At 47.4% G+C, this 12796-nt stretch overlaps 4 protein-coding genes across 4 annotated transcripts; all 4 read right to left on the reverse strand.

Moving 5' to 3' along the window:
* Positions 1–1653: 1653 nt before the first annotated feature.
* GGS25DRAFT_482349 (uncharacterized protein) lies at positions 1654–3956 on the reverse strand. Its single transcript, XM_049260267.1, has 2 exons — positions 1955–3956; positions 1654–1888 (listed from the first exon to the last, which is right to left on the reverse strand). Exon 1 carries the CDS (start codon positions 3494–3496, stop codon positions 2309–2311), a length of 1188 nt encoding a protein of 395 aa, XP_049119104.1. The 5' UTR covers positions 3497–3956; the 3' UTR covers positions 1654–1888; positions 1955–2308.
* Positions 3957–5219: 1263 nt separating this feature from the next.
* GGS25DRAFT_191336 (uncharacterized protein) lies at positions 5220–6202 on the reverse strand. Its single transcript, XM_049256711.1, has 4 exons — positions 5871–6202; positions 5727–5803; positions 5501–5654; positions 5220–5421 (listed from the first exon to the last, which is right to left on the reverse strand). Exons 1-4 carry the CDS (start codon positions 6137–6139, stop codon positions 5352–5354), a joined length of 570 nt encoding a protein of 189 aa, XP_049119105.1. The 5' UTR covers positions 6140–6202; the 3' UTR covers positions 5220–5351.
* GGS25DRAFT_191407 (uncharacterized protein) lies at positions 6146–7347 on the reverse strand. Its single transcript, XM_049256712.1, has 6 exons — positions 7218–7347; positions 7093–7153; positions 6759–7013; positions 6605–6707; positions 6443–6540; positions 6146–6374 (listed from the first exon to the last, which is right to left on the reverse strand). The coding sequence occupies exons 2-6, from the start codon at positions 7141–7143 to the stop codon at positions 6204–6206; spliced, it is 678 nt and encodes a 225-aa protein (XP_049119106.1). The 5' UTR covers positions 7144–7153; positions 7218–7347; the 3' UTR covers positions 6146–6203.
* A 140-nt stretch (positions 7348–7487) lies between these two features.
* Positions 7488–12291, reverse strand: GGS25DRAFT_519641 (ABC-2 type transporter; the record flags this gene model as incomplete). Its single annotated transcript, XM_049263748.1, has 2 exons — positions 7488–9276; positions 9335–12291. The coding sequence occupies 2 exons, from the start codon at positions 12289–12291 to the stop codon at positions 7488–7490; spliced, it is 4746 nt and encodes a 1581-aa protein (XP_049119107.1).
* Between the last annotated feature and the right edge of the window lie 505 nt (positions 12292–12796).

The following is a 12796-nucleotide window of genomic DNA, read 5'->3' on the forward strand; positions in this document are numbered from 1 at the left end:
CCTCCTCTTACGGTAAGCTGCCAAGCTACCCCCAGCAGGTTAGGTTAGGTTTGGTGGTACTCACACTTCCCTGACTTACGTACTCACTTACCTACATCCAATAACTGATCTGTCATACCGAATGATTACATACATAACATTGGCCGGTATAGTTGGATATGGCGGCGGCCGCCACTTGGAGGCGGGGGCCGGGGGGTGGCAGGTTTCATTGTATGTATGTGCGATGTGTAGGTATGCAGCCTCACTTATGGGGAGTATTGGGGTCGGTGTTGGATTGGATAGGCGTCGGCGCCTCTACATGCCCAACTAGGTTGGCAGTGCACTAATTAAGGTTGGTTACTCATCCTGCCTGCTTAGCCCTTTTAGTTGTGGGTGTGTAATAATTACAGACCAGACAGACCACTGGTAGACAGGTTAGGTAGGCTGCCGCTAGGTAACAAAGCGTTTTGGTTCGTACAATACACCACTTGTGTCTTGATTTTTTCGTTCCGGTGTGAGAAGACGAAGAAGAAGAACCATAGTTAGCTAGATAATGGGTAGGTAGTAGATACCTATGCATGTAAGAATGGCAAGTGGGCTACCCAGTTAGGCATTGCGGTTCGGTGCGTGCGATGCGGTGCGGTGGAGGCACGTAGGGCTGGAGTGGGGGCTGGTAAGGCGGGTTTGGAGTCAGAGTTGCATTAGATAATCGGTTCGCAAACCACCCCTTTTTCTTTTTCTTTCCCTTTTAACCCCCTTTGTATAACCAGGGTAGTTTGCGGGTATGTTCCGGCTGACTAGGTAGGCTGGAGGTTGGCCAATAGTGGTTGGGTATTACAACGTTTGAAAACGCGTCGGTGTGGACTCTGGAGTCTGGAGGCCTTAGATACCCTAGATACTTGAGATTCATGAGAGAATAATATGTACCTAGGTAGGTCCATTGTGTGATTCAGCCATGATAGGTTAGGTAGGGTCGGGAGTATGGTCATGGGTTAAATATGAAAACCCGGGTCCATGGTAAGAGAATTGTTAGCACGGTTTGTTGGTGTAGGGAGTACTACGTAAATCAACGGTACGATATCAGAAATCGAAATCCCTGAAACGCTTCGGTTGGCTTCACTCGTTTTCTTTCACACCCCCCCCCGCCCCCTTTCTCCCTTGGGACCAACCTGGCAAGTCCCCTTCTTCTTCGTTAGGTAACCCCATTTCAAGTAGAAAACATCCAGCTTGGTATGTATCATACTCCTATTCTCTAATGGATGCCTAGTGTTGGTATACCTCTCACGGTCACCCTGCGCGTAAAAGCCCCTCGAACGAGGCTTCAAAGGTATACGATATGATATGTAGGCAGGTACTGGAGCTCGAACAACAGAGACCACATGAGCCTAGCACGGAACATCCAAACGAGAATACCAACAGTATCCAAATACACATCTCCGAGTCTTGTATGCATGTTCGACATGAGATGACCTACATCAGGCAACTGTGGTCGCTCTTCCACGCCCGATAGGTTCCAAGTCACGGAAGCAAGTCCCTTTCCCCTTATCACGACATTGAATACACCAACCAACCAAACGGCCAAATTCATTGCTAGTACCTACTTGTGCTGCTTGTCAAAGGTAAGACATTGACCCAAGCGAAACCTAATGCGACCTCGTAGTAAATCATGCTCCCAGACCGGTGTGATGTCTCATAGTATTTCCCCAATCCAGCCCATTTGGGCACAGCCGGGGGATATACTATGATTGATATTCACAACATATCTACTTATTAGCCTATGCACCTACTTAACAAGTTGGTAATCAACTCAACCCATAGTATTAGCTAGCATAGTAATTCCATGTCCTTGGATACCTACCTACTTAGGTAGGTAGTAATCAGTCGAGAGATACACTTAATTGCTACCTAGGTAGTACGTATGAGTATGAGGATGAGTGTTGCATGATTGTATTAACTGAAACTAGTATTTACCTAGATACCTAGTAGTCATGTATCTCGTCGTGTATACCATCATATGGTTCCTGAAATTTCATCTCCCTCATGGCATACGTCAGCTGGATGCACTAGTCTTTATTGAGCTTCTTGTGGTGGCCGATGTAGAATTTGGGTGTGTGGAATCGGGGCGTGTAGTAGGAGGAATATAAGTTGGAAAGACTAATAGAATTGGCCTGAGCTTTTCTACCTACAGTGCTACCCTAGGTACGCGAGGTATAGGTAGTCGTCAAATTCAACGTACGCCTCAGATTACTCGAACCGAGGGCCAGTAAGACCGCACTATTTTAGAGCCGTTGTGGTAAACCGCCGGCGCCAACGGGGACGACGGAGAAGACTAGTGCAGACCCCCTGATACCAATTCGGGCCAGTACTCTCCTAGATCCATAATGCGCGGCGCAGAATCTCTAGACCTGTTCGCTGGGCCTTCGGGCAGGGCCCCAAAGGCATTCGTGGGGAACAGCCAGAAGCCAAAGGCAGCTTCAACAGGTGGTTTCGAGGCCTCGCTTGGCACCAGCTTCGGCCGGCCGTTGCTGCAGGTTTCCTTCACCCACACGTCCTGCTCGTCCTGCAAACACGCTTTCGCTTCCATGTGATTAAAAATCTTGCTCCCGGGTCTCTTGAAGGTCAGAAGAACCTTTTGCTCGGTTCTTGGCATCCACTGGTCACCCAAGGCATCTCGCAGGAGCCGTCTCCAGGCGGAAATCATGATACGGGGATCAGAGTTCACAAACACTTTCCGTAAGTCCTCGCCGATCGACCGAGGGTCAGGGCCCAAACGATCGAAGTGAAGCGTCGAGGTTGCAATAGGGAACGATCGGTTCAACAGATTATCGGTAGTTGGTGCACCGCTTCCGTATCCAAACACGTGGCGACCAGTCGTCTGCTCCTGTACAAAGAATACTGTGCGTAGTTGCGCGAGGGTCTCAACGACACTCGTCTTGACAGGCTCTTCGACCGTCGACAAATCAACGCGGCAGAGGCCTCCCCCTCCATTCAATGCGTTCTCATCCACGGCAAGATTTAAAAGTCCTGTGCGGCGGGGATCGTGGATGGTCTTGAGACGGTGAAGAAAATCAACAATCTGGCCCGTCCCGTTGACGACATTGAGAAAATCGTACACCGGGTTGAAGTAAAGAGTGCCAGGTTTCATCACACCATGTCCTTTCAAGTCCATAACCAGCCAGCAGGGTAGGTGTACACGGTAAAATGCCATAGCGACGTCTCGTGACTCTCGACTGACGCGGAACAGCTTGCTACATGTCTGGTACCCTTCGACAACGACGCCATCACGCTCTTGCGTCCGAGTCCCGGGCCTGGAGTCTCCTTGCCGGGCGAGAAGCGCATCCATCAGGTACCGGGCGTGTATGCACAACCTTATTATGCGTTGACGTTCCAATGCAAGACGCCATATCTTGACACGCAACTCTGGAGGAAGTATACTGAAGAGATGAAATGTGTGTAAGTGTGTCTTTGGTGTTACATGAGCGAGTTTGAATATTTGTAGATGAGGCGGAGGAGTCATTCTTTACCAGCACACTAGGTGACATACCTAGGCGACCGGACAGCGTGGAGTGGAAGTGTTATCAAGATTAGGTACCTACGTGAATATCTTACAGACGGAGCGGAGCTACAGCTTTTGGATTAGTCTTACAAAGTTGTCAACGTAATGGCTCCCTGATTCGCCGATATGCATGCCAAGGTGCGTTATTGTTAGGTAGCGAATTCGTTTCGTTGAGATACAGTTATTGCGAGTCTCCTTCGAATGGATAATTGGAATCTAACGCGTCGCTATCTGGCACGGGGTTGTCAAATGTTAAGGTGTAAAAGCCATGCGAGCTGAGCATCATCACCAATTTCTAGACGTAACTATTTGTTCGTCTTTCCATGGAGATGTTACCATGGCTAGTTTCACACGTGTATGACTGTTCCTAAGACGTTCATTTTCTACTATATAGACGTAGGTAGTGTATAATCATGCAGGCCAACTCCTGTGGAGGTTGCGTTCCAAATAGTAAGTAAGAAATGACTGCAGTATCCTCCGGGTTTCGGAGCTCTGTTCTGTATGATCACTGCTCGCACTGCGATGCTTCTTGATGTTGGGTTCGCTTGTTGTTCCCTCAGCATAGTTCTCTTCAGGTCCCCGCTCGCCTTTTCCCCCTTTCCGTTTCCCCTAGGCCTCAGTGGCGTGGTCGGATTTACCACTGAGGGAGCTATCCACTAAATCCCACTATATCTATAGTGACTATTAGTGAGTCTAGCATATTTAGCCACTAAAGTTATAGTGGCCTCAGTGAGCTAATATCGCTATACTTTACCTAACGAGCTTAGTAATTAGTCTCGGCATCGATTGGAGATGTTATTTTAATCACTGTAATTTCAGCGCCTAAATGCGCTAAGACTCACTATTGCTGTAGTTGGTAGGATAGCATGAGCGCGATGTCACGTGAAAAGATTATTTTAACGTCAAAATATCTGTAGATTGAATAGACGGACGGACATTCATCCACTCGAATTCGGAAGCACGAATGTCAGACGTCTTAGATAAGAGTTGGTGCAGCTCCGGAAAATCGGCCAAGTTCTCGTGGCAGCGTATCATGTAGGATGGTGAGCTTATTCAACTGCAACGGACAGTGCCGCACCGCTTGTATCAGTCACAACACGACTTAGTTCAAATATTAAATCATCAAACTCACTTCCTTCACTCATACTAGTAACAAGATAGGCAAGGCAGAGTAATGTGACATGATCGTTAGGAAAAACTGCGAGAGTCGCAGATGTCTAACCTAGCTGTATATCGCCTCCTCTAACTGCTCGCATAATTAGTCAGTCTCGTCAATCTCGTAGTGCAGAGATTCTTAGCATGACTTTCACGTACCATCATGTTATACTCTAACTGCTGCTTCCATCGCTCCATACGCTGCTTCATTTCCTCCAAATGCTCCAGCTCCTTTTTCTTTCGCTCCACATCCCGTCCCTTTTCGTCTCTATCAAGCACCTTCTGCTTCAACTCCTCAACCTGTTTCATCATGGAACGGAGCATTTCAAGTCTATCCATAATGAAGTGTTGGTGTGTGAAGCTTCAGTGGAACTGGTTGTCAGAATTGACTGTTTGAATTGGCAGTATGGGTGTGAGAATTCAGAAGATTAAAATTGATGTGGTAAAGGTAATGGCAGGTTATGAAAGCCAACGCTACTAAAGAAATACAAAATACACGCTCATCGCGTATCGCACTTTCCATGCTGGCGTACCTGCCACCATCTGTTATATAGTACTATGGTACCTAGCAACATCTACTGCATAGTACTAGGTACCTGCCCAGAAGGTGAACAGCCCTGGGTGTGCTTGCCCTGCTTGCCTCGATGGACATGTGACATCCCTACCTATGGGGATGCGGATCTAACCTGGCTACCCCTGTAGACCAGTCGAACGAATATAACCCGGTGTACCTGCAAATTGATAATGTCAATACCTATGTATGCTTCGCAACATTCAAGGTGGGGGGATGTTTTCGGCTTCTTTTCTTACATGGCTTCTATCAAAAACGCAATGTTATCATAGTTTCGACAGGCCCTGTCCGGGTAGTTCTTTGCTAGATTCAGCGCATGCTGGACCCCTATTGCAGGCACGGGTTTGCCATCTGCTGTCAGCAGCGGGTTCCCGTCGAAATCCACAGCATCTTCTACGATGATGAATCAGTATTCTAGGACAACGACACCAGGATGACAGATAATAATAATAATAAAAGACTCACGCGTTTTAAGCTTGGGTGGCATTGTCAGTACCTGATGCCCATTGGGAATGTTCGATCTTCCGCCGACAATCTGGAGCCTACCATGAATGACAAGAGTTGATTAGCATTCCTAGTACCGCATCAATCATGCTGATTTGCACTTACAGCACACGTAACCAGACACCACTCAGAACCGGCGTCTGGTCTAAAGAATCTCCTTCTTTCCCAACTAGGAGCTCCTCTGGCCACCGACCCTCTTTACGTGCCAGCCTACGTTTTACTTTGTAACTAAAAGCAGGCATGCAGAACACTACTACATTCAAATCGGGGAGGACTCCTGCGGGAGCACCATTCCTGCACCAGCCGTTGTCTGTAGCGCTAAGCCCTTCAAACATGTACGCATGCCATATTCCATTTACATCAGTAGCCCACATACTATATAATATACCAGGTGAGTTAGTAATCTACCATATTAGTTCGGGCGGGGACTGAAGTTCATTACCCGTCACGCCAGTACGCTTCAACCAGTACGTGTTGATCTGGTAAAAATATTGGGTTCAATTCTTTCTTTCCATAAAATTTGAAGTCGTGAGGTGTGATATATAGGTCCAAACGCCGCCCATCTGAGGGCCTACCGTTCGCGAACATATACTTCATCTCCGCGGTGATCTGCCAAACGTAATGGAAAAGTTGAAAGTCAGTAACGGTTCTTATGATGTGAGCACAGGAAGGATTACCTCTTTTATAAGGCTAAAGCACTCTTCCGACGCAGGATGTGGAAGATGCAAGATACGATCATCTGCCAGGCGCTCATCGATGATCACCCCAACATACGCTAGCATAAGAGGTAAATGGTTAGCCAGCTCGAGCCGATACTTCGTATTCACATGTAAACATACAGCGCAAGTATTTCTTAAGTCTCTGTACTGGGAGGAGTGGCTCTCTGCCTACATCAGTCCATCCAGGTAGGAAGCTCAGGGCAGTATCAAAAGCCGATATCGCCTTCATAACGATTAGAGCCAGGACTAAGAAATGAGAAGAGGGTAAACTAACACCGTCTATCTCCCAATAGGCGACCTTAAGTGCCTTTTCTTCATGACTAAATGACTTCAATGTTGGGGCGGTAAAAAGGGTAGTGAAAAACGGTAGTGCTTTAACGCTTCTGATGGCACCTAAGTGCAAAGCTAAAGATATTAATAATAAACAACGTCCCAACATCTTTTTTTTTGTCTCTTGTATTTTATCTGTTATTATTGATAGATGAAAATGAGAATCGGAAAAGTTTAGTTGAAATTCACATCTTATAATCTGGGTTGCTTTCCACAATAGTCATCCTTCTGCTCAGTTTCGAAGAAAATTTGACAATAGTTAAAAATATAACACTTACCGAACATACTAAATAAGGACCGGAATTAAAATATGCTATATAAATAAGCATACATTTATTTCTACTATTTATGTCAACATAATGATACTAGTAGGGAATAGGTGGAAATTTTCAGCGGCGCGTACCTGAAAGTGTCGACTCTAATTTTGGCACCTTAAGAAGAATCTATGCAGGTACTTAAAAACAGCTTTAAACCGTGTGTCCTGTGCCTGGAATTAATAGCCCCTGGTCGACAGGATGATCATACACGGTACGTATGCAGGTAGTTGTCCCCTAGGTTAGAATATATTCACGTATAAATTTATCACAGTATGTTCGTCCAAGTCATACCAACTACTTAGGTAATCAGCTTGGCCTAGGTAAAAACAGACGAATGCGTTCCTAATAATAATTTCTCAAGTTGTCTTCCTTCCTGCTCTTTTCTGCTTCATCCTCAACATCACTCCTCTGATAGGGTTCTTGCCTCTGAATCGCAAGTATGTGGCGAAATAAACAACGGCGTAATTGAATGCGATGAAGGCACACACGATGCCAAAGTCACGCCAGATGTTGGTGTAATAAACACTAAATTGTCGCCCAAATTCGTCGCCCGTTGCATACTGGCATATCTCGCAGAGCCCATCTGCGCCGGTCTGAAGGTACCCGCCCGCCTGCGAAACGTAGCTTTGAGCGTACGACTCGCAAGTTTGACCAGGTGGGGCAGGAAAGCGAGCAAACTCGCCCTCTTTACACTGCACAGGCTGGTCATGAATCGAGGTGGCCAAGAATGCTTCGAGCAGGTAGTGAAATGGGGTAAGCCAGTACATCCACTGTCGCCAAAAGTATGGTAGCTGCGCTGCAGGTACGACAACGCCACAGAAGGAGACGACAAAGAGGAAGAAGAGGGGAACGAACAAACTTGCCAGAAGCTCGTTGGGACTGAATGCCGCGATGGCCTGACCGAAGCCAACATAATATAGTTCAAACAACATCACGCATAAGAAAATAAAGCCAGACGGAAAGCCAAGCATGCGATAACCCCCTATTCCCCACCACCAACAATTGTAGTAGATAGCTCCCGCAACAAGAGAATAAGGGATTTCTACCAGTACGGCAGCCGTGGTCCACGCGAACCAAGAGTATATCTTGGCATTGTTCTCGCGAGAGGAGAAGATATTTCGCGAGTTGATGAAGACAGGCTGAAGTTGCTGAATTAATGGAGGTGAGATGGTGAGGTTCATGAAAATCGAGAATAGTCGGGATTGCATATCGATGCTGGCAAAACCCAGGCGCCAAAACGTAAATGTGTTGAAGAGACCGGTAAATATATGCAGGATCATCTTTCCCATGATGTAGTTTGGCGTCCTCCAATATGCGACGAAGGAACGTTTTACCAGAGTCACCGTTTGGGTCCATAAAGGCATAGCGTATTCGCGGTCGTCCTGAATATTCTGCGAATGCTGAACACCTCGGCGCTGCTCGATCATCTGCGACATATCACTGGATTGGTTCTGATACATTTTGGAGTTTTGCCAGGTATCTCCCCAGTCTTGACCTTTATAATCAGGATTTCCGGCTCCGATAGCCTCCAACATCCACTCAGCCGGATTTGCATCCCGGGGACACCTGGGGGCTCCGTTGGATTCGAAATAGTTGATCAACGTTTGGCTATCCTTGCCTAACTCGCCAGCATAAGCTACTCGCCCTCCAGACTTGAGCAAGATTAGGTCGTCAAAGTTCTCAAAAAGCACTGCGGAAGGCTGGTGTATGGTACACAAGATGGCCTGACCAGCGTCAGCAAGTTTCCGAAGGAACCTGACAACGTTGAAAGCAGCCCCCGAGTCAAGGCCAGATGTGGGCTCGTCCAAAAACATTAGCAATTCTGGTTTAGATGCAAGCTCGACGCCAATGGTCAGTCGCTTGCGCTGTTCTGCATTAAGACCCTCGCCAACTTGTCCAATAGTCGCGCCGGCTATACCTTGCATCTCAAGAAGCTCAATAATCGTCTCACAATAGGCGTACTTTTCCTTCTTCGGGACTTCCTTTGGTTGACGCAGGAGTGCCGAGAACTGCAACGCTTCTCGCACAGTGGCGGTGGGCTCATGAATATCAAGTTGTTCAGCAAAGCCTGTAGCTCTCTGAAACGACTTGGGAAGGGGGCGTCCATCTATGAGAAAGTCGCCAGTGACGACACCGAACTTGATTCTGGACATGAAATTAGCGCATAACATTTTATGATGATGCCAATGAACTCAACACTCACCTCTGAGCCAAAGTATTTAGCAATGTTGTTTTTCCCGCACCAGAGGCACCCATCAGAGCCGTCAGTTTACCAGGTCGGACGAAGCCCTGCACGTTCTGCAGCAGTTTTCTCTCGCCGCCTTCGTAGGGAATAGTGTAGTTGACATTTTGGAATGTGAATACCGTTTCGTTCTTTGCCACGTTACGCATGGCTTCATGGTTTTGCGACGCAGAATCTGTTCCAACGACCGGTTTTTCGCTAGTACTTCCACTTCCGGACTCTTCATCATTATCATGACCATGGCGGCCACCGGTCTCGATTGACTTTTGGATATCCTTTGGGACTTGGCCGCGTTGGAAAACTGTTACTGAAGCACCTCCGGCGTTTGGCTTCATCATTTCCATGCCTACCATTGCTATGGCGAGGAAGAAAAAGAAGAAGGCCCACAAAAACCCAAAGTTTCGCCAAAGATGGACGCGAGTATAGTTGAAAGACTGTCCGATATATGAAGCGCCAGACACCACTGTTGATCCAGGGCTTGACCCTACTAATGTGCAGGACTGATATGCCGACGAGGCCCCCTCGCTCTGAGGAACAAGGAACGGAGGGACACAATCTAGGTTTAGGTTGTAGAACTCGTTGGACATGAGACACTCGAATCCGTATTGAAGCCAGTTGATCCATCTCAGCCAGCTAAACCACGGGTGCATGGAAGAAGGTGGTATTAGGTATCCAGTGTAGACAATGATGATCTGGATCGCGACACCAGTGACTTTCGTAGCATCATCCAAGGTTTTGAATATTGCCGAGATTGCACGGAAGAACGCATACGTTGTCATAGTGACTGTCCAGAGGATCAGGATAGAAATAAAGAATTGGGATGGGGTCGCGGAGAGTCCCGCCATCCAGTAGATGATGACATCAAATAATGTTACTTGGATGAAGACTAAGGGTATATCCACGACGGTTTGCGCCAGTGTGTACGCAGCAGGTCGATAAAATGAAAAGTTTTTGTGCTTCAGCAAGATAGGTTTCGACGCAAATGCCGAAGTCTGTTCAGCCAAGGCCAGCAAGGCGTTGAATAGTAGGATGAAGAACAAGACACCACCACGGGTGAAGGCGCCTGCTGCCGTATTGGGGAGGTTATAGAACAGACTTCCAACAATAAGTCCTTGGAATACGATTCCACCCCATTTTCCCATCAAAGAAGCTTTGTCTCCGAGCATGATTAGGGCCTGGCGTTTGGTAAGAGCTACCACCTGTTGGGGAAACGATATGGTGTAATTATTTTTCTTCATCGCCTTAGACCTGTCAACGGTGCGCTCCTGCTCTTCGAGTTGGGCTTCATAATCAGTTATGTCCTGTAGGTTTCGCTGATAAGCGTCGCTTTTCCTGTAAACATCAGCGAAATCTTGGGCCGAGCGCGGGATCCGGTTCTCCCAGCCCGCCCTGATACTGCGCTCGTGGGGGTCAGTGACAGATGTAAGGAAGTCGGCCGTCGTCCACCGTTCAGGGCAATCGAATCCTAAGTCGAGGAAATACTGTTTGGCGCTATCTGACGGGCCGTAGTATAGGCATTGGCCGTTGTCGATCAAAAGTACCTTATCAACAAGTTTATACAAAGACTCTCCAGCTTGGTAAAGAGATACAGCGGTCGAAACTTGGGCCATGTTCGTCAAGGCTCTCAACGACTGGACATACTCCACGGCAGTCGATGCATCGAGTCCCTTGCTTGAGTTATCCCAGCCTTGCACACTTGCCCGAGTGATTAGGGCTTCGGCAATACTGACGCGTTTGCGTTCGCCGCCCGATACGCCTCTGATGTACTCGTTTCCAACCTTTGTGTTCATGGTGTGTTCAATCCAAAGCAATTTGGTAGCCACTCTGAGAAATTCCTTCACGTAATCACTCTTACTCTCACCTTCTTTCCGCGACTCCTTGCCAGGGGTACGAGTTTGGAGAGCGAATGTCAATGTGTGCTTGACTGTTAGTGTGGCATAGTGTAAATCATCTTCTGGATTATAAATGATTTCGCCTCTAAAGTCCTTGGCCATGCGCTTCGCATCCGTACCGCCGTAGGTAACGTCGCCCAAAACATCCTCGTAGCCAGCCCGTTGGTTACAAAATGTCTTCAAAAAGGTCGTACATCCAGATCCTGGTCGGCCAAGGACAAGCAACATCTCACCTGGACGGACACAACCGTTAAAGTTGCTAAGAATTTCTCTTACAGGTGGTTTCGCGGTAGCTGCCTTGGGTCCTTTGGTTATGAGGTTCTTGAGAAACCTTGGAAGACCCAAGAAAATGTCTCCGACAGTAGGCTGCAAGCTTGCCCCTAGACCGGCTCCTTTAACCGTCAAGTTACGGAAAATGACACCGGCATGTTTTGGGGTTTCATCATCGCTCTGATGTTGACGCGCCTTGCCGAACATACGGGACATTAGCCGTTCGATCTCGTCGTGATCTTCTTGCGACTCGGCGGCGGAGATAGAACTCCGGCGTCGTGACAAGGCGCGAAACAGGTCATCTTCAGTCCGAGTAGTGCTCCGCGTGGGCTCTAGATTAGATTGCTCTGTTGGTGACTTGATGGCCTCGAAACGAGGTTCAACTTCTCTTTGGCCACCTTCAGTTTGGCCAATTTCGGTTTCACCAATTTCGGTCTCACCAGATCCATTTGATTCCGAATCTGAGATTGTCTGGGCGGGCGCATCTCTGGTTACGTGCCTGGACGAAGAGGGACTAGCATCATCGCGGGCGGCAGCGCTATCAACATATATATTATTTATATTTCCGTGGGGTGATGGCGTGAGTGTGTGCTCAGGAGTATTTACCGACCCATCAACTCCGATGTATGATGTTCGATTCGTAGCATGAGGGAAACCATGACTAGTTGTTGAACGGAGACCGTAAAGTGAGGATGGTGTCTCAGGGTAACCACCAGGCATATCCGTGTCTGCTGGCGTTGGCCTTTCACCTTCCATGTTGACTAAAACTCGGTTCCAACGTTGTGTACTAGAAGGAAATATGTCACATTCCCCTTGAGGTGATCTCGGGGTAAAATATAAACTTATAAATGAAGAAAAGACTATTTAAGCGGCATTATAGGGTGGGTGGTTGGTGGTGGTGATGATGATGATGATTATGATTAAAACATAAAACGGAAAATTGTCAACTTCGATTGTTATTGTCGACTTCATTCAATTGAACTAACCTACATACTTACCCTAGGTACATATGTAGTAATAGTACCTACCCTCATTGCTAGGGCCATACCTGTCGGAAGACGGATAGTCTGGGAATGCGAATCGGACTTCGGCCATGGATAACAGAGGATACTTCTCTGGTACATACCATGTGGTCGTACAAGAATGATATTGCATTCGTTGTTTGGAAGCAGCCATATACAATTCAAGGTTCTATATTGGCTAGTCATTTAATATCTGATAAGCTCAATACAATGAATCGAGGGTGCAAGCCTCAAGTGGG

Source organism: Hypoxylon fragiforme (genome assembly GCF_022984875.1).
Source record: "Hypoxylon fragiforme strain CBS 206.31 chromosome Unknown GGS25scaffold_3, whole genome shotgun sequence".
Lineage (NCBI taxonomy): Eukaryota > Fungi > Ascomycota > Sordariomycetes > Xylariales > Hypoxylaceae > Hypoxylon > Hypoxylon fragiforme.

Bases quoted from the DNA above. Each gene is read 5' to 3' on its own strand.
- GGS25DRAFT_482349 (XM_049260267.1), bottom strand. From the start codon at position 3,496: ATGACTCCTCCGCCTCATCTACAAATATTCAAACTCGCTCATGTAACA.
- GGS25DRAFT_191407 (XM_049256712.1), bottom strand. From the start codon at position 7,143: ATGCTTATTTATATAGCATATTTTAATTCCGGTCCTTATTTAGTATGT. The intron at 6,541-6,604 runs GTATGTTTACAT...CTCTTATGCTAG, and splicing joins ACTTAAGAAATACTTGCGCT to CGTATGTTGGGGTGATCATC. The intron at 6,375-6,442 runs GTAATCCTTCCT...TACGTTTGGCAG, and splicing joins GCTTTAGCCTTATAAAAGAG to ATCACCGCGGAGATGAAGTA.
- GGS25DRAFT_191336 (XM_049256711.1), bottom strand. From the start codon at position 6,139: ATGTGGGCTACTGATGTAAATGGAATATGGCATGCGTACATGTTTGAA. The intron at 5,804-5,870 runs GTAAGTGCAAAT...CATTCATGGTAG, and splicing joins GGTGTCTGGTTACGTGTGCT to GCTCCAGATTGTCGGCGGAA. The intron at 5,422-5,500 runs GTAAGAAAAGAA...ATCAATTTGCAG, and splicing joins GCGTTTTTGATAGAAGCCAT to GTACACCGGGTTATATTCGT.